Source organism: Terrapene carolina, unplaced genomic scaffold (assembly GCF_002925995.2).
Source record: "Terrapene carolina triunguis isolate 2854851 unplaced genomic scaffold, T_m_triunguis-2.0 Scaffold84, whole genome shotgun sequence".
Classification (NCBI taxonomy): Eukaryota; Metazoa; Chordata; order Testudines; family Emydidae; genus Terrapene; species Terrapene triunguis.
The window spans coordinates 34,826,883-34,847,900 of NW_020664435.1; the positions used below are offsets into that span (position 1 = coordinate 34,826,883).

The 21,018-nt window shown below is 40.4% G+C and overlaps 1 protein-coding gene across 1 annotated transcript in view; it reads right to left on the reverse strand.

The window, feature by feature from the left end:
* Window positions 1-21,018, reverse strand: part of RUNDC3B (RUN domain containing 3B) — a 169,254-nt gene that overhangs the window by 43,297 nt on the left and 104,939 nt on the right. The window contains exon 8 of the mRNA XM_026649339.1: window positions 15,721-15,878. Within this exon, the coding sequence (XP_026505124.1) occupies window positions 15,721-15,878 (158 nt within the window). The remainder of the gene's footprint in view (window positions 1-15,720; window positions 15,879-21,018) is intronic.

The following is a 21,018-nucleotide window of genomic DNA, read 5'->3' on the forward strand; positions in this document are numbered from 1 at the left end:
AAATATTTCATTTAACTATTTTAGTTAAAAACAATTTTAACAAAAACAAACCTGATTTTAAAAAAATTGAATGTTTAACTAAATTCAAAAATTCATATGCTTGTTTTGTTAAAATATTATATGTTTGCTGTTGAAGAAAAATATCCAGAATACATAACATTGTTGTTTTAGTTAAATAAAACAATTTAAATGTCTGTCTGGTGATGTTCTCCTCCTACTACAGCATGGCAAGAAAATCCTCCAAATATTAATGATTAACCTGTTGAATTGGAGATAGTTCACCTCCCAATGACTTCATAAATATCTGCTTCAATTACCTTCAGTAAATGAAATAACCGATCATTCATTTTCTGATATAGCTGTAAAACTAATCTGAAAAGTTTTCAATATAAATCACCTTAAAAATGTATAGTGTGTACCTTCTAAAAATGAAACCTACATCTATCTCTGAGTTGTGAAGAATATGTATTAAGGTTATAACAACTAACAAGAATGCACTTTTATGTAGAAACCTATGATTAAATCGAGTCTTCCTGACTAGTGATTTAAATCAATTTGATTTAAATCAAATCCACCCTGCACCCCCCACCTGCTGAGGCTGGGAGCTGCAGGGTACCCCCACTGCCCATGGTGGCTGGGATCTTGGGGGCCCGCTGCCTCAGGCGGCGGGGTACCTCACAGCTCCCTACTGCTACAGGAGGTGGCAGGACCCTGCAACTCCCAGCCGCCGGGGCTGAAGTCACGGAGGTCTTTGGAAGTCACGGATTCTGCAACCTCCGTGACAAAATTGCAGCCTTACTTATCACCGTATTATCTTCTAGGTGTTTGCAAATTGCTTATTTGCTCCATTATCTTTCCGGGTACTGAAGTTAAGATGACTGCTCTGTAATTCCCCGAGTTGTCCTTATTCCCCTTTTTATAGATTGGCACTATATTCGCCCTTTTCCAGTCCTCTGGAATCTCTCCGGACTTCCATGACTTTTTTGAAGATAATCTCTAATGGCTCAGATATCTCCTCAGTCAGCTCTTTGAGGATACTAGGATGTATTTCATCAGGTCCTGGTGACTTGAAGACATCTAACTTGAGTAATTTTTAACTTGTTCTTTCCCTATTTTAGCCTCTGATCTGACCTCATTTTCACTGACATTCACTATGTTAAACATCCAATCACTACTAACCTTTTTGGTGAAAACCAAAACAAAAAAAAAGTATTTTAGCACTTCTGCCATTTCCACATTTCCTGTTATTGTTCCCCCCCCCCCCCCCAATTGAGTAACAGGCTTACTCCGTCCTTGGTCTTCCTCTTGCTTCTCATGTATTTGTAGAATTTTTTTGGTAGAGAAAGGAAAGCAGTAGATCTAATACACCTAGATTTCAGTAAGGCATTTGATACAGTTCCACATGGAAAATTATTAGTTAAATTGAGGAAGATGGGGATTAATATGAGAATTCAAAGGTGGATAAGGAATTGGTTAAAGGAAAGACTACAACAGGTCATACTGAAAGGTGAACTGAGGGTGGTTACAAGTGGAGTTCCTCAGGGACTGGTCTTGGGACCTATCTTATTTAACATTTTTATTACTAACCTTGGCACAAAAAGTGCGTGCGCTAATAAAATTTGCGGATGACACAAAGTTGGGAGGTATAACCAATACGGAGGAGGACCAGAATATCATACAAGAACATCTGGATGACCTTGTAAACTGGAATAATAGAAATAGGATTAAATTTAATAGTGGAAAGTCATGCATTTAAGAACTAACAACAAGAATTTTTGCTATAAGCTGCGGATTCATCAGTTGGAAGCAACAAAGGAAGAGAAAGATCTGGGTGTATTAGTTGATCACAGGAGGTTTATGAGTCATCAATGTGATGCAGCCATGAAAAAGGCTTTTGCAGTCCTAGGATGCATCAGGCGAGGTGTGATGTTATGAGTATAATATAATATCTCATTGAAAGGTGAGACAGGGCCAGAAAGAGTTAATTAACTCACAGACTGACCTGACCCATGGCAGAACTTTAAAAACTTGTTAGGAAGATATGTAAATTAATAGAGCTTTGAAATGCAAGCCTGCATTGTTAGAGATAGAAGGGTAGATGTTTGCTTACATCACAAAACCTGAGCAAACAAGTCTTGTCTATTGCTATAGCTAGCTTTGATTCAAAGATCAAAAAAGGAATATTAACATTTATGATGACACTTGAGTGAAATAGTATTATTGTCTATATGTCTCTTTGAAGGTTGTGATAAACTGTATATGGACTGTTTAATGGATAAATTACACCATGCTAATTGCCAGGATGTTTGGGAGACAGAAGATTAAGCTTATTCTCTCAGGCCAAGAGGCTGCTGGAAAATGTATAAAAACCCTGGGACACCATTCTGTTTTATCTCAGATTTGCTTTGGGTTTCAAGAAGGGGAAACCCTAAGCCATAGGAATTGAGATCCCCAGTCACTGACTGGAGTCACCCTGAATATGGACATTGGACTATAATCTATAGACCAATTTTAAAAAGTTTTGGCAACTACAAACTCACCATCTCTGCTATGTATCTGGACCTCAAGAAATTGAACTCGAGTCTGTATGTATATTGATTTTTCAACCAATTCTCTCTTTTTTTTTTTAATAAATTTTAGTTTAGTTAATAAGAATTGGCTATAAGCGTGTATTTTGGGTAAGATCTAAGTTATTATTTGACCTGGGTTTGTGGCTGATCCTTTGGGATTGGGAGAACCTTTTCTTTTATATGATGAGATATGATGATAAATTTTGAAAATCTTATGTTTGACATGTGTGTCTGGATTGAGGCCTGAGACTGGGTACTTTAAGGGAACTGCGTTATTTGGACTTCCGAGTAACCAGTGAGGTAATATAGAAGCTGTTTTGTGCTGGCTTGGTAAATCTAAGTATTGGAATATCCACCAGCTTTTGGGGTTTGTCTGCCCTATTCTGTTTGCAGTTCACCCTAATGGAGTGACCGCAGCTGGCTCTCACGGGCACCATCGTCACACCGGGTATTTCACACAGTAGAGACAGGGAAGTGTTAGTACCATTATACAAGGCACGGCTGAGACCTCATCTGGAATACTGTGTGCAGTTCTGGTCTCCCATGTTTAAGAAAGATGAATTCAAACCTGAACATGTGCAGAGAAGGGCTACTAGGATGACCCAAGGAATGGAAAACCTACCTTATGAGATGAGACTCAAAGAGTTTGGCTTGTTTAGCCTAACCAAAAGAAGGCTGAGGGGAGATATGATTGCTCTCTATAAACACATCAGAGGGACAAATACCAGGGAGGGAGAGGAGTTATATAAGTTAAGCGCCAATGTGGACACAAGAACAAGTGGATATAAACTGGCCATCAAGAAGTTTAGGCTCAAAATTAGGTGAAGGTTTCTAACCATCCGAGGAGTGAAGTTCTGGAAAAGCCTTCCAAGAGAATAGTGGGGGCAAAAACCCTAACTGGCTTCAAGACTGCAGTTAATAAGTTTATGGAAAGGGTGGTATGATGGGACTGTCTACAATGGCATGTCGCCCATCAGCGACTGCCAGTAGCAAAAATCCCCAACAGCTGGAGATGGGACACTAAATGGGGAGGGTTCTGAGTTACTATAGAGAATTCTTTCCCAGGTATCTGCCTGGTAGGTCTTGCTCACATGCTCAGGATCTAACTGACTGCCATATTTGGGGTTGGGAAGAAATTTTCTCCGGGTTAGATTGGCAGAGACCCTGGGTTTTTTTTTCCTTCCTCTGCAGCATGGGGCATGGGTCACTTGCAGGTTTAAACTAGTGTAAACGATGAATTCTCAATAGCACACAATAGCAGATGTAAAAGTAGCCATCTTACAGCAAAAGAAATTCAGGACCAGACTCCAAAGAGAAACTGCTGAGCTCCAGTTCATTTGCAAATTTGACACCATCAGATCAGGATTAAACAAAGACTGTGAATGGCTATCCAACTACAGAAGCAGTTTCTCCTCCCTTGGTGTTCACACCTCAACTGCTAGCAGAGCACCTCACCCTCCCTGATTGAACTAACCTCGTTATCTCCATATTGATTTATACCTGCCTCTGGAAATTTCCATTACTTGCATCTGAAGAAGTGAGGTTATGCTTATGCTCCCAATACTTCTGTTAGTCTCAAGGTGCCACAGGACCCTCTGTTGCTTTTTGATGAATTCTCTGTAACTTGAAGTCTTTAAATCATGATTTGAGGACTTCAGTAACTCAGCCAGAAGTTAGGGGTCTATTTCAGAAGTGAATGGATGAGGTTCTGTGGCCTGCAATGTGCAAAAGGTCAGACTAGAGGATCACAATGGTTCCTTTTGACCTTAAAGTTTGATTCTAACTATGGCACCTGGCATGGGCTTATTTAATAACTATATTGTATCACTACTTCTCAAATACAATATTCCCATGATTTTTTTCTCCATCTAAGTTAAACATAAGTAGCATATACAGTATAAATAGTGTATATGCAAAAACAGAAAAATGTAGTTCATTTACAAAAAAGTTTAAATAAATCTATTAATAGTTGATGAAGAGGCACCATACTGTATATACTGCCTTAATTTAACTTTCAGTAGAAAGAAAGAAAAACATTAACTAACATCTTACCATACAAGTCTAAAATTACAGATTCGTAGTATAAAACGTATCTATGTTAACTTCTTTTTTCCCCATAAACGTACATTACGGAGTAAAATGCTTACAATATTAATGAAGATCACATTACAGTATTAAAATGCCAGTGACTTTGCAGCATTATTAACTTAGGCTAAATTTGAACAAGTTGTCTACATGTACTCTATTACTAATCTTCTGAGCCATACAGTCCCATCCCCTCTTTTCTATGTAATAGAATCTTCAGGTCCTCACTTCATAGAGATTAAAAGACCATTACCAAGCAGGAGAGTTTAAGGATCAAAATATCAATATTTTGTAGGCAAAGAGATTCTAAAAAACCGCCTTGCCAAAATGAGTAACTGTTTTGTCCGAGTCCAGATAGTCAGTAAATACTGACAAAGGAGGAAAATCCAGGAATCCGCACAATACTTGTCTTTTGTGGGAATGTACCTTTCATGAGTGATTGAAGTGACTTTTTTACCCACAGCCAAATGTGCTCTGAGGCATTCAAAAGGCAGATGTTTTTGATTATCCATTTTGAAAGGCCTTGCTTATAGATTGTAAGTGTACTAGACTTAACCATAATCTAAAAATTCTATAAGCAGGATACATATTGTATAACTAGGACAGTTTATTAAATGTTAACTTCTGAGTGAGAGATAATAGCCTTCTTGCTATTCTGTTTATGTACAATATCCTCACCTCTGGAAGAAATAAATAAAAAAAAAAAAATACCACAATGAAAATGACTGAAATGGAAGCTGAAAGACAACTTGTGAAGGAAGAGGGAATTTGTATATACCGTCACCTTGTTATGGCAATCTATATATAAACTGGTCTATAGGAAGCCCTTACAAATTTTCTCATTCATCAGGCAGCCAACACAATAAAGAAAAACCACCTTAAAAAGAGAAATTGAATCTACATTTACACATTGAGAAAGCCACATTAAGAAAAATCAAGGCAAGTACTCAGCATACTAAATAAAAATATAAGGAACTGAGGAAAGACCAGAAGTCAGTACAAGGGATTTAAAATAGACATTGCTGTGATGGGTTGGGTCACAGAAACTCCCTTAAGACTGTCACTAGATGTGCTGGGATACCACTGAGAACAAACCCCCTGCCAGAAGAGGCTTCCCTCCACTCTTGTCTTGCTGAGTTAGACACTACAGTCAGCTTCAGCACAGACCCAGGAGGTTGGGACATGCCCCCCTGCAGTTCACTGAAACAGATCCACTGAGCTCAGGAGCTTCTTAGTTAACAGAGACTTTCCCAGCACCCAGTATTCAGTCTTTCTGGGAGCCTAGATTCCGAATAAATCCATTTTACTCTGTATAAAGTTTATATAGGGTAAACTCATATATTATCCACCCTCTATAACACTGATAGAGAGATATGCACAACTGTTTGCTCCCCCAGGCATTAATTACTTACTCTGGGTCAATTAATAAGCAAAAAAGTGATTTTATTAAGTATAAAAAGGAGGATTTAAGTGGTTCCAAGTAATAACAGACAGAACAAAGTAAGTTACCAAGCAAAATAAAGCAAAATGTGCAAGTCTAAGCCTAATACATTAAGAAACTGCATACAGGTAAATCTCACCCTTAGAGATGTTCCAATAAGTTTCTTTCACAGACTGGACTTCTTCCTAGTCTGGGTCCAGCAATCACTCACACCCCTGTAGTTACTGTCCTTTGTTCCAGTTTCTTTCAGGTATCTCTTGGGGGTGGAGAGGCCATCTCTTAAGTCAGCTGAAGACAAAATGGAGGGGGTTCCAGGGCCTTTTATATTCTCTCTCTTGTGGGCGGAAACCCCTTTGTTCTCCTGTGCAAAATCACAGCAACAAGATGGAGTTTGTAGCCACCTGGGCAAGTCACATGTCCATGAATCATCCAGCTTTTTGCAGGCCGACACCATTGTTTACATGTTAGTTTGAACGTTCCCAAGAAAGCTCAGATGTGGATTGGTGTTTCCCAAAGTCCATTGTCAGTTAAGTGTTTCTCGATAGGATTATTCTCAGTAAGTGCCCATTCTCAAGAAGCTGACCAAATGCTTCACTGAAGCTACTTAGAGTCAAACATATTGAGATACAAGTACATAGCCAACATTCATAACTTCAGATACAAAAATGATACACACATACAGACAGTATAGTCATAACCAGCAAACTACAACCTTTCCATAGACACCCCACTTGACCTTCTCTGTACAAGAGCTGGTGCAACGTAACAATTGCCAACCTGAAAAGAATGTGTCTGAAAAAAGGAAAATGTTCCTAATGTAAATTGAGTTTACACAACCTGTCTCCCTAAAGGGATTTAGGGAAAGGAGGATTAGTATTCTGAATTTTGCCATATTAGGAAATGAATTTAGCAGCAAGATCAAATACTGGACTGTATCTCCCAATTTCTATGGAGTGAGGAAATAAAGTAATTAAATAGTTAGCTAGGCAAACTGAGTTTATTATACTGAAACTGTTTAAGGACTGAATTTCCTTTGAGAATCTTGCAAGAAGACTCCCTAAAAAATGGAGAGTAATAAGTGCTACATCTCTCTCTATATATAGATAGATAGATATAAAAAAAGATGCTTTACCTATTGTTCCAGAGAATTTAGCATTCCTAGAAAGATAAGATTACAAAGGCCCTGGCAACCCAGACTTAACAGTGATGTGGGGCTGAAAGAATATGGTACAAGAATTAAACAGGGCCTTGAATCAGTTCCAGAATAACCATATATTTTGGTAACTGAACCATTGTCAAAAATCCTTTAGACAAGATGTAGACAGATGTCTCCTCCAAAGGTACAGAAAAAACAAAGCCTCCAAAAACTGATCCAAAACAAGTTCTTGCTAGAATAAGCTGCAAAATAAAAAGCTCTTGATAATGGACATTCAGAATCCTTTGTACTTTGCTGCACGATCAAGAATAATACCCTAGGATTATAATATTTTGGTTTTGTTGTCCTCATAGAGATGTTCGTAATATAGAGTAGTGTTTATGGTTCCTTTTCTAATTTCCCTGCTCATTCCTAAAACACTGAACAGGAGTATGATGGTTTAACTGCCTTTTCCTTCAACAGAATGAAACACATTTTAGGGAAGGAGAGGATGAACTTTTAGTGTCCTTAATGGAATCCTGCCCTCTTAATTAATAATTGAGCCATTAGCAACTCATAGGTTATAGTGCAGCTGGATTCAGTTATTTTTCATCTAGGACTTCTTGTATTTTTATGCTTTTCCTATTTTGATTAAAATGTGTTGTATCAAAAAAATTAAAGGGTCGAATTATACCCTTCACTTGTATATACAGAGCAGTGGACCTGGAGGACACAATTAGGAATGCCACCCGTGCTGCATCATTACCTTCAATCTCATAAAGGACCACAGCAGAGGATCAGGATCCATCCATAAAAAAGGAAGTAAAAGAAAAATCGACATACTGCAGACAGATAATTACGAATCATGCACACAGAGGGAAGTGAGGAATGGGATTATTACAATGTTATTTTAATTATTATAGTGCTAGGAATCTGTATTTCCAGCTACTCACTGTTCACACTGTTCCTTCTACAAACAGGAATTAAGACTTTAAAATGTGTGCCATTCTTTCAGGCCTGGATCCTCAAGATGTTCTTGATAGGTGGTAAAATCAAATAGGGAGGTAGAGAGTCAGTCATTGGAGGAGATTTTTAGTTCCTCCTTCTAGGAAGACAAGGTTTCAGCTTCTTTTCAAAAGGCATTATTTATCTTTCTTCAAGAAACTCTTGACTCTGCAAATATCACCTTTATCAACTGGTCTCTAACCTTCCTTTTTGGTAAGACTGAAAAAGCAAGACAGACAACTCTGGCAATACACTGAATGATAAAGCTTAAGCATTCGTATGCGTTTATTTAGATCCGTCAGCATCTTTTGGAACATTTGACCACAAGGTATTGCCAATGCTTCTGCAGACTATAGCTGGGATATATGGAGCACCTCAGATGCTTTGTTTGTATTTTCTTTTGGAGAGAAACAAGAGAGCAACACTGGGTAAATGGTGAGAGTGCTCATGCAGACATTCAAAGGATTCCAGTTCATCATCCCTTCTATCCAATGCGCACATAAGCTTCCTGAGGAGACAGACAGGCATTACAGACTGAAGCATGTAGATGATGTGCATATGTAGATGAATTTCTCATCTCCTTTTCACAGGATCTGGATAACTGTTTGGCTTTTCCAGTGTCTAACAAATTGTTGCTGGGATAAGACCTAGCTTGTTGAAGCACAATCTGGATAAAATGGGGGTTTATGATGATGCATCTAGAAAGCAACTGTAAGAAATGAAAAATTATAAACATTCCTTCAACAAAATAAGCCCTCTTATCTTTTGGTAATTTAAATTAGATCTTGTCTCTTGCTGGATCCATAGCTGTTACCAGATATCAAGTCAGCAGCAGTCATCAGTGCTGGTGAGAAAGCTGTAATCTTTTCTTTCAGATGCAAACCTACCCATAGATCCAGGCTTTTCCCACCTCTGTAGTGGATTACTGCAATTTACATTGATTAACAAGTGAAGACCACTTGGAAATGTCGGCTAATATAAAATATATCTGTGGGCTTTCATTAGCTGTGCTTCTCACTGGGAATATATTAAGTCTGTTCTTTGTGATCTACATGGGCTTGAATTTGTTTCTGGAAATAATTCATGCTACTTATTTTGATGTATAATATTTCTACATGGTTTGGGTCCCAGCTACCTTAGACTACCCATCTCCGTGTGTGATACTATGGCAGTTCAGATCAAGTGAGCTGTTCAAGCTTACTAGCCTCCAGGTTAAAGAAGAGCTGAGGACAGGATGATTTTAATAGAAATCAACTGTGGTGGTATTAAAGATGGGGCCCTTAACTTTGGGATGTGCCCCCTTTTAGCACATAAAAACTCAAGTTTGCTAACCTTTGGGGCATGCTGTCATGCTTAGTTTTTCCTACTATGTTTTTGATAAATTGTTTTGTGGGAGAGGTGGATGTTCTACTAATCTAGTTTACAATATTCTTAATGTAGTAAAAAGTTGTTTGTATATATGCTTACAGCCTAGGACAGTCACATTTTATAAATATTAAATACTGAAAAAATCTGCAAGGATTTAAGGAACAATTGAAGAAAACCAGGCATAGGATATTCGTTAGATGAATTAACAGTTCATTGATCATTTCTGCATTCTGTGTATGGCACTGAGATTTAATATATATTTAATAATGAAAGATGGAGGTTCCCAACTAAATATTTTAAGCCAACCATTCACTGTGAGAAGCAAAATATAACAAAAATCATATCCAAACGATACTTTTTTTGCTTTAAAAAGGGTGTTATTTTGAAGTGTAGTTTCTTTATAACATTAATAATGTAATGAAATAAAACCCTAGTGTGATGTGACATCCTGTACTCCATGTTCACCACTTTCATATAGCTATGAGATATTTTGTACAAAGTATGCTTTGTGAGATATCATTTGAAAACTCATAATCTGCTGAAAATTATTGTCCTGTTAAAATGCATGTAAGAACATTGTGTGTAAAAGCTATGAGATTTTACTATATGTTTGTTACTGAAGTATGTTGTAATTCTGGGGAACACCCACAGACTAGCTCCTCATAGACAAACAAAGAACTGACCACAGGTGTTAGAAAACGTAACTGATAAAACCACCATTCACCAGCAGGGGAGACAGTAAGAATTTACATGTCATCTCCGAGACAGCTCAAACTTCATGTACACAGAAGGTGAAAGCAAGAAATTTATAATTCACCTAAAAGATGTTTTGAATCTCATATATACAGGCTGTGACACTGTATGGAATCTGGGAGACATTTGAGGATATTATGAACATTAATATTTTAAAACTGCAATGAGTTATGCCAGATGTACCATGTAAGATATCTGCAAAAATGTTATAATTTGCTAAATATGATCATCGCATTTCTGTGTTTGTATCATCTTTGTATTATGGGTTATAGATATATATGTATGTCTGTATTACAAAACTTGTGCTATGTTTCTGGGTGACACTCCCAGACAGTTTGGCATCAGCACTACCTGGCCTGCTTGATGGCCCATTATGGGCCATCAGCTACAAAACTGACCCATTGAGAGAAGGCAAGGGATGCCTTATGACTCAGCAAGGCATGCAGGGGCATGCCTATGGACAGAAAAGGCTTCGAAGCCATGTGCTGGGCAGCTTGTGTTTGAAACAAAGAAAGCACAAGCTGCATGGCAAAAGACTATAAAAGACAGCTGCATCTTCTCCATCTTGTCTTCAATCCTGCTTCTTACCTCTGGAAGAACTTTGCTACAAACTGAAGCTCTGAACAAAGGACTGAATGACCCATCCAAGCTGTGGATGTGTTCCAGAGGGACTTTCAAGCCAGCAAACTCACTAATACTGCTAGGAACCTGATGGGTTTTAAGTTTTTGTATGTATGTGACTGTTTTACCATTTAACATCTCTCTTCTTGTTCTTTTTTCTTTATAATAAACCTTTAGTTTTAGACACTAAAGGATTGGCTGGCAGCGTGGTATTTTGGGTAAGATCCAAACCTATACTGACCTGGTAACATGGTTGACCCTCTGGGGTCAGAAGAACATTTTGTATATGTGAGCAGAGTTGTTTAAATAACTTCTCATTGTAGTGGACCTACGTGCTGATTGGGAGCCAGAAGACTGGAATGCAATAAAGGGAGCTGTGTGATTTCTTTTTTTGCTTCTTGATAACCAGTGTGGGAGATCAGAAGTACAGTTGGTGACTGGTTGGAGAGTTTAACTTCAGTGTTACCCGCCAGTCTTGGCAGTATCTGCTCTCCCTTTTGCAGCCTGCCCTGACCTTGGCATTTCCAGTGAGGGCTGCCCCAGGCACCACCAGTCACACAGGGGATGTTTTGTCTACACCCCAGCTGGGGGTAATCCTCAGAGGGGGAAAAGGTATAGGAATGGAGAACTCACAACCCACAAACTACCTCTTTCCCCCATCTCTGCTCACGGCAGCTACAACGCTTGGAAAAAAAAAGGAAGCTTTTGGAATTAGGGGAAGGGGTCTTAGCTGGAAGGCTTTCCAGCTAGTACAGACTACTGTAAACTTTTGGGTGAGAAAAAAAAAACACTTTGTTGTTGTTGTTTTCAAGATTACTTAGCTTGGTAAAATTTAGGAATTAGCTTGCATTTTTAAACTTATTTCTTTTGTAACCAGTCCTGACTAATATGCCTTATCGCTTATAATCACTGAAAATCTCTCTCTCTATTTAATAAACTTGTTTTGCTGTTTTATCTAAACAAGTGTGTTTGATTGATGTGTTTGGGAAATTTCTACTCAGGTCAACAGGGCTGGTGCCTACTCATTACCCTTTGTTGGAATGATGGACTAATTTCGGAGGGGAGGGTACGGTTGGGACTGAGGGATATGCAGATTTCACCCTGTATATATTGATGGCTGGCTGGGCATAGCATTCATGTATTCATCTGGGAGTGACTTTACATGCTATTCACTAGAAAAGGAGAGTAAAAGGCATCCAGGCTGGAGAGCTAAGGGATACAACAGTTCAGGTCACACCCAGAAAAAATATAGCAGTTGCTATCTGGAAATAGGAACAGAATACATAATAAATAGGAGCTGGCACATTAAGTTGACTCAAGAAGAGGCCTTTCGTATGTCCACTGTGGAGTGCACTGTTCTTAAAATAAACAACTTTCACCTCTCATAGCACTACGACTTTATCTTTTACGGCTGATCCTTTTGTATCCTCCATGTACAATTTCAGATTTAGCACACACTTACAAAGATACCTTTTAAAAATATTCTTGAATAAAGGCAAGGAAATGGAAAGCCTAATGTTTCAAATTGGTGCACGCAACTGTCTAAAAGATCAAGATCAAAGGCAACCTAAAATGTATTTAGCCTTATTTTCAGCTGTAATAAAATGGTAATAAAGTTAAAGCAGTGAAATTCACTACTTGAGCAAAAACATTAGCAGAGCAGAACAGTTTCATTAAAAAGAAAACAAACAGACTGTTTTTATAATATAGTAGCACTTTCCATTAATATAGCAAAGGGCCTTAAAATCAAAGATCTGAAGGTGCTTTACAAACATTAATATGTTCTGCCTCAACACCTATATGAATTAGGGAAGTATTACCATCCCAAGCTTATTTATGGCTGTTAGTAAAAGGGTACGTCTACACTTACCGGAGGGTCCGGCGGCAGGCAATCGATGTTCTGGGATCGATTTATCACGTCTGGTTAAGACGCGATAAATCGATCCCGGAAGTGCCCCGGATCGATCCCGGAAGTGCTCGCCGTCGACGCCGGTACTCCAGCTCGGCGAGAGGAGTACGCGGCATCAACGGGGGAGCCTTCCTGCCGCGTCTGGACTGGCGGTAAGTTCGGACTAAGGTACTTCGAATTCAGCTACGTTATTAACGTAGCTGAATTTGCGTACCTTAGTCCGAAGTGGGGGGGTAGTGTAGACCAGGCCAAAGAAACTGCAGCACACATTTCACTACTTTAATATTCTAATAGTAAGGATGGGGGGAGATGAGGAAGGACATAAAACTAAGGGTACGTCTACACTACCTGCCGGATCGGCGGGTAGTGATCGATATATCGGGGATCGATTTATCACGTCTAGTGTAGACGTGATAAATCGAACCCGGATCGCTCTGCCGTCGACTCCTGTACTCCACCGCGGCGAGAGGCGGAAGCGGAGTCGACGGGGGAGCAGCATTCGACCCCGTGCCGTGAGGACACAAGGTAAGTCGACCTAAGATACGTGGACTTCAGCTACGCTATTCTCGTAGCTGAAGTTGCGTATCTTAGGTCGATCCCCCGCCCCCCAGTGTAGACCAGGCCAAAGATACCTGTCTATACTTGGAGTTCTATAAACACAGGTTCAATCATTTCATAATGTTAATAGCAACTGGCCAAATTAATGCTTTAATGCAGGCAAACTAAGGTAACAAGGCTGTTTAGGTGCCCTGCCAACTCAGTTTCTGTTTAACCATGAAGCAAAGATCAAGGGTGGGCAACTACGGAGGAAATATGTTTAGAGAATGCCAGTTGCTGCTAGTTTTCACCCTCAGGTTCCTCCTCCAAGTCATTTTCTCTGCCCTTCCTCTAACTCTCTGGGTTGAGTAACTAACTGAATTTGCAAACTCATTTTTGGGAGAGTAAATCTGACAGATTTGCTGCATTCACAACATTAATATGTGTAAAATTGTACATGGATCTCTAAGTAGCTGCCTTACATTTATGAAAAGAGATTTAGCCCACTGCCCCAACAATGGCATTGCAAATGGCAATATAAGGCGGGATTTTTTTGTTTTAAAGAGCACCACATAATCGTACTCCAGAATCTAAGCTAGCTAACACTCCAAGAGAAAAAAAAATGAAGGTTGAGTTTTTCAAAACAGTGCTGAATTTAGCCACACATTTTCCCTTTATACTGAGCACCCATAACTCTAGTGGAAATCAGTGGGAACAACAGATGTTTAGTACCTTCAAATATCAAACTAGACCAAAGTTGGCACCTTGAAAATCAGTAGCCACTTTTGAAAGTTTTGCTCTAGGAGATGAAAGACCAGTTATTAGCCACAACTGCTAAACTGTGGGTCAGTAATAGAATTTTAGTACAGGCAGTTCTCACACAGCTTGCAGCCAGCCTTTCTCTAGTCCTGATCTGAGAAAATGAAGGGGCGGAAAAACCCTCTAGGAGCCTTGAAATCATCACAAATGAAATACAAATTATTCTGTGAAACTCAGCTGGGATGCACAAGTTACAAACATCAGCAATTCCATGATCTAATAGAAGGTGGAAGAAAAACATTTTTTTTATTAACTAGACAACTTTAAATGCATACAGAGTGAGATTCAGGGCTGCACCTCTAAGAGGCACAGCCCAGGAGAAGCCTAAAGGTGCCTTTAAGCCACCCTTGAAATCTCCCAGACCCTAGGCTACTCCAGGGGCCAAAGTGGACACTGGTGTAACTTATGACTCAGCTGTGGACGCTGCCCAGAATCTCCACAGTGCTATGAGCTGTTGCCCTGCCCATCACCCAGCTATATCCCAGCCATACCCTATGTTAGAGCTCACACAATGTCTTCAGAAGAGATCCTGAGGCTGTTGTCCTTATTTCCTTTCCCTGGGGGAATTCTCCCATCGTTGGAGGCAGGTTATCTGACCCAGAGAAGGATGGTTCAGTGGTTAGGGCAGTAGACTGGGATTTGGAGACCCAGGTTTAGTTTTTGCTCCACAACAGACTTCCCGTGTGACCATAGTAAGTCATTTATTCTCTCTGTGTCTCATTTCCACATCTCTAAAATGGGGATGATAGTACTTCTGTACTCCACAGGGATGATGAGAGGATAAATACGTTAAAAATTGTGAGGCTCTCAGATGCTATAGTAATGGGGGCCACATAAGTACTTAAAGGGGCTTTAATTTATCTATCTTATGTTGTTCCAGCCCTTTTATCTGACATAAAAGCATGGGTGAGAAGCCCATGGTGTGTCAAATAATGAAGCCCTCAGTGCTAGCAGAACTGCTTCTAGTGTTTCAGAGCACCATAGAAACAGAATAGAATAGTAAAGCAGGAGGTGTATTTGTGAAGGAGAAATACCTTTTTCCCAAATAAATGAAAATTTTACTACATCCAAAATAATGTTTTGCCTCCCACAAAATGTTTTGCATTACAGAATTTAAACCTAATAATGATAAAATGCAGTATAGCAATTTTAATTAGAAAAATGCATGATGAAATAAATAGGAATGACTATTTTCAGTTAAGCTGTTTTAGATCTTTAAGTAGTTGCTTTTTTAAATTTCTTACAATTTTAGTATTCTATACTATTGCAGGGCAGCTGTCTTTGAATATAAAATTTGTCAGCTGATGAAAAATTATTCCACATTTATAAAAAGGAGAACTACTTCAATTTCTTCAAGATTAAGTCTTACTTGTTTTCATGGGACCAGAAATTCATAAAAATCATAGAGGAAAATACAGGAAACCAGAGAGATGTTGTTACTACTCTAGCAAAGTTTCTCCATCACAGTCTAACTTACAGCTGGTCCTGCAGCTCTACAATTATGTACTCCAGCTGTTCCTTCTCCATTTTATGGGCTAGATCCATATCTTCAATCCTCTGTAGCAGTAGTTTGTTTTGTGAGACAGATTCAGCCAGCTGGGTTTCTCTAAGGCGTACTAGCTCTTCAAGATAACCCTGAAAATGCAGAAAAACAAAAACCTTTAGAGAATAAGAAATGGTTACTCACTGTATGCAGTAACTGTGGTTCTTTGACATGTATCCCCCTATGGGTGCTCCACTTCAGGTGCGCTGGCATCCCCTGCACATTTGATCGGAGATTTCGCATAGCAGTGTCCATTAAGCCCATGCATGTGTATTTCTCAATTTCGTGCTCCGTGCCGTTGTTATATAGCACTGCATGGGTGAACCAACCTCAGGTCCTTCTGTACTGCAAAGCTCCACAGCAGAGAACGCCAAAGCAAAGGGGAAGGAAGGCAGTTAATGAAGCATCCAAAGGAAGACAAATCTCAAAGAACCAGTTACTGCACAGGGTGAGTAACCTGCACAGAGTGAGTAACCATTTCTTTTTCTTCAAGTAGTGTCCCTATGGGTGCTCAAGTCTAGATAACTAACGAGCAGTTTCCTCTAAGGAGGAGGGGGCTTCAACATCAAGTCCAATATCGAAGAAAATATAGCTGAGCCAAACCCAGCATTGGAAGCAGAGTCATGAGCAGTGTTCCCTCTAATTTTTCCTACCCACATGGAATGAATTTTGTTATGTGCACCAATATGGAGGTGATGTGTGACATCTGGGGTAGGACCGGGGATGAGAGGCTCAGGGCTGTGGCAGAGGATTGGGTGCAGGGGGTGAGGGCTCTGAGGGGGGACCAGGTATGAGGGATTTAGGGTGCAGGAGAGTACTCCAGGGCTACGGCGGGGAGAGAGGACTCCCCCCCAGCTCTCTTTCCCCCCACAGGAGCACCTGGGCTAGTGGGGGGGTGGGGAGGGAAGAGGCACCTCTCCCCGCACTGGCAGCTCTGTGGCTGCAGGATAGGCATCCACACCGGAGAAGGGCCGCCCTGGCCGCAGCTGGGTCTGGGCCGTTCTGCCAGCCTGAGTCCGGGACGCAGCAAAGTTGGAGCCGGGGGAGGGGCGCCCCAGCCGCGGCAGGTTGGAGGGAGGGACACCCCTTCCCTGTCCACAGCAGGACCCAGGCGGGTTCCCTGAGCGCCTGTGCGGCACTAAACAGGCAGCTACGCAGCCGAGCAGCTTACAGGCAACTTAGGTCATGAGTTATTGCATAATACTCAAACATATGTATAGAGGTCTACATATTTCCATGATGGGAACATTATTGTGAAAGGCTGTAGAGGCTTAGAATGAGTGTGTGTGTTTGAGGGTGCTTGGATATTACAAGATTGGTAGAAAGAACTAATGCAGTTGGATAGCCAGTTGGAAAGTCTTTGTTTAGAGACCACAGACCCTTTTGATCTGTCTGCAATCAAGACAAATAATTTGGGAGTCTTTCTGAAAGGTTTAGTCCTATCAAGATAGAAGGCCAGGGCTCTCCTGACATCAAATGTATAACAGCGCCTCTTCTTTGCTTAGGTGAGGTTTAGGGTGGAGGACCAGAAGATGAATGGGTTGGTTAATATGGAACTCAGAAGATATTTTTGGTAAAAGCTTGCGTAGGAGCAGGATTACACAGTCCTGCCAGTTGATGTTTATAGTTACCAGTACAGAGTCTGGATCAATCTAGTGACCAGCAGATTGGTCACAGAGGGGAGCCAGGCTCTGTCGGTCGTGATCCAATGCTCCCAGAGTTTTGGCAAGATGAACCCAAAGTCCCATGGCCTAGCACCCTGTTCTTACAGTTTTGTTGTTGTTGTTGTTGAAGTCTATGGATTTTGCTGTGTCAGTTTGTGACCGGTTACTTCTTAATTGGTGTTATCTTTTGATGTTAACATTCCAAAACACCGCCGAGAGGGTTATTCTGTCCTGGTTCTGATTTAATCAATTGTCTTGTCTTAAAGGGCGTCAATCTGCCCTTCCTTAATTATTGATGCACGTTGATGGTTCTCTGGTGGTGGTAAGTTTTTTCACTCCTTCTTCCTTGACCATCTGGCTATAACAATGGCCTTCACACCTTATCTTTTTCTGATGCATACATTCCTCATTCACACAAACAATCTTTTACAGAGACCTTTAAAGGTATACAAACAGCAGTGTTTTTTGCTCAACATAAAGGACATTGTAAATTAAACTTAAGGATTGTTCTGGTTTGTTCCTGCCTTAACATCAGTACGGACACTGGCAGTCTGTCAGATGCATTTCTACCAATGTCCCAGAGGGTCATTTTTTTCTGCTATTCAAAAAGGGTGGCTGGCAGGATAATTAAATCCTACATTAATTCTTATGGTACAAATATAAAATCCTGCTCCTACACCTGGGATGTGGTCGTACTGTTGACCTTGTCCTTGAAAAATATTTTGAAAGGTGGGTATGCCATAAGGGCCTTTATTTCCCCAACTTGTCAAGACAACATGATACCTATCAGAAAAAAATGGTGGAGTGAGCAGGAAACCATCAGTTCAAATGGTGATCTTGAAAGGCATTTAAGAACCAGACTGAGGTCCCAAACTAGAGTAGGACTAGTGGAAAGAGACTTTTGAGCCTCCTGAGGAACCTCATTGTTGTTGGGTAGACAATTATGGAATAACCTTCTACTGGAGAATGGAAAGCCATGATGGTTGCTAAGTGGATTCTAATGGACCTCAGCAAGAACTCCAAGTTTTTAGTTCTAAGGTGCAGTCCAGTATATCTGGCAGTGATATGGGTATTGGTAGAATGTGTTTGAGGTCACACCAGCAGGCAAATCTTGTCCATTTTTGTAAGTGAGTGTAGTGTGTAGATCATTTTCTGCTGTGTAACAGCATTCTTTTTTCTTCCGCTGAGCATGTTGTTTCTAATCCCGTGAACCACTGAGCAACCAGGCTCTGAGACAAATAAATCTAAGATTGGAATGAAGGATCTTCTCACCTTCCTAGGAGAGCAGACGCCTGGCGAGTGATCAATGAGTAAATGGCCATCTGTATCAAGCAAGGGAACTATGTTTGTCACTGAAGGGAGGAAGGCAGATGAATTGATGCAGCTGGTAAGAATGGGAATGGTAACTTAGGACCTCGACCAACCTTCCAAAATTTGTGCTTGGAGATGGAAGGCTGTGAGGTCAAAGGTTGAGAAGCAAGTGGTTTTCTTCTCTGGAACCTGTCTCTTATGTTGAGGTTTGTATGATCTCTGGGAGCTCAAGAATTGGGCGGGATGGGATCTCTGCGCCATCTAGGACTTGCTAAACTCTCTCTTGTGGGCAAGTGTATAGATCCTGAGAGAACACAAAAGTATCCTGGAGTCTTTTAACAGGTGCAGAGATTCATTCATGCTGTCAGCAAACCGTTAAGTACAATCAAAAGGTAGGTCTTCAATCATATTTTGGACCTCCTTTGGAAATCTTAGGAGCTGGAGCCAGGAGGCCCGTCTCATAACTACTTCTGTAGTGATTGAACAGGTGGCAGTATCAGCAGTGTCGAGGGAGGCCTACAAATATATTGTGAACAAATGGCCTTCCACAATAATTTCAGCAGGTAGGTGCTTAATAAAAGGGTGCAACTTGGTATAATTTGTATGACTGCATTTCACCATTAATGCCTGGTAGTTGGCAATTCTGAATTGTAAAGTAGTTGCCATGTCTCAGATACAGCAAAGTCTTGGGGAAAATGAAAATCCTGCAGTACTGAGTGTGATCTTGGTACCATGTCCATAGCCTGTGCTGAAGTGATAGTGGCTGAGAGAAATGCCAGTATTGTGAATCTCGACCACTCCAAGGGGAGTCCAGGTGGAGCCTGAGCAAGCTTCTTTGGTACCAAGTGAGAATAGGTAGAGCTTTTCTTGCTGGATTGTTTTGCTGACAGTACCGATGACTTCTCAGAATCAAAGTCTTTACAGTCCTTAGGTCTAACAGTGCCCTTGGTACCAGAGAAACGAGCAGCCTCATGGTACTAGGTCAGACAGCAATGGGTGCCAAAGTGGCTGGAATCAGCGGAGACCGCAACTTCAAGGTTGAATCCCTTCCTGGAGAACTTGGGAGATGGTCTTTAGGAGTTTTATGGAAGGAATCTTGGGTCTTCCTCCTAGATGACCTTGAGGAGTGTGGCTCAGAGACAGTGGAAGCAGAAGACTTACTCAGAGACCAGTGTAGTGAGGGTAGGGTGGGGACCCCTGGCCTGGATCAGAGGCCAGAAGCAACAATAAGAAGTTGAAGTTTGATCTCCCTGGTTTTCTGGCTCTAGATTTTAATGCCAGACAGAAGTTGCACTTTTAGGAAATATGAGATTCCCTGAGAGAACGGATGCACCGGGAGTGTCTGTTGCTCACCGGGATTGCCTTCCAGCAATGGTAACTGGGAGAACTGGGTATACTATATCCTCCCAGTAAAGTAAAACTCCCAGGAGAGAAACTATCTATATATTAAAAAAAAATTTAAACTACTACAGCTGAACTAAACTACTGATTACTATTAAGAACAACTATAATAAACCAACTACTAAAAGAGTTCAGGAGACACAATTGAGGTAAACCTCAATGCAGACAACTGCAAAAGGTCCGTCTCAGGCTGAGTTGGTTGAGAAGGAATTGAGGGCAGTTTGCCCGCACAGTGCTATATAACAATGGCACAGAGCATGAGACTGAGAAACATGCATGTGCAGGCCCTGTGGATATTGCTATGAGAAATCTCCAATCAAAGGTACAGGGGGTGCAAACACACCTAAAGTGGAGCACTCGTAGGGACACTACTCAAAGAAGAACAAAAGTTACAACTTAATATGTTCGTATTTTGCTGGCATAGGACAGAGTATTCCTGTTTATTTTTTATTTTATTTTAACATTATAGTGAGTGGACATGAACATAACACTTAATTGGAGCACAGTGGTCCCTGACACAATAGGAGAGCATCTTATGGGTTATTAATGCTTGTTTGAACAATCTATCCATGTTCCATGAAGTGAAAGCAGCAAATGGAGGAAGAGATAAATTAGATAAAATGATCAAGAAACTGACACTGATGGATGAACGCTGAAAAACATCCTCACCAGAAATTGATTACAACTCTATTACTTAAGTAATAGTTGCCAGACACCCCGAAGGTATATAAAAGAATCAGAATCAAGTCAATGGGATCCGACATAAAATATTTGCAGTTCAACTTCTACAAAAAGAATTGAAATGAAAGAAAAGCTTCATAGTACCAAATTAAACATGAAAACAGCAAAAAAAAAA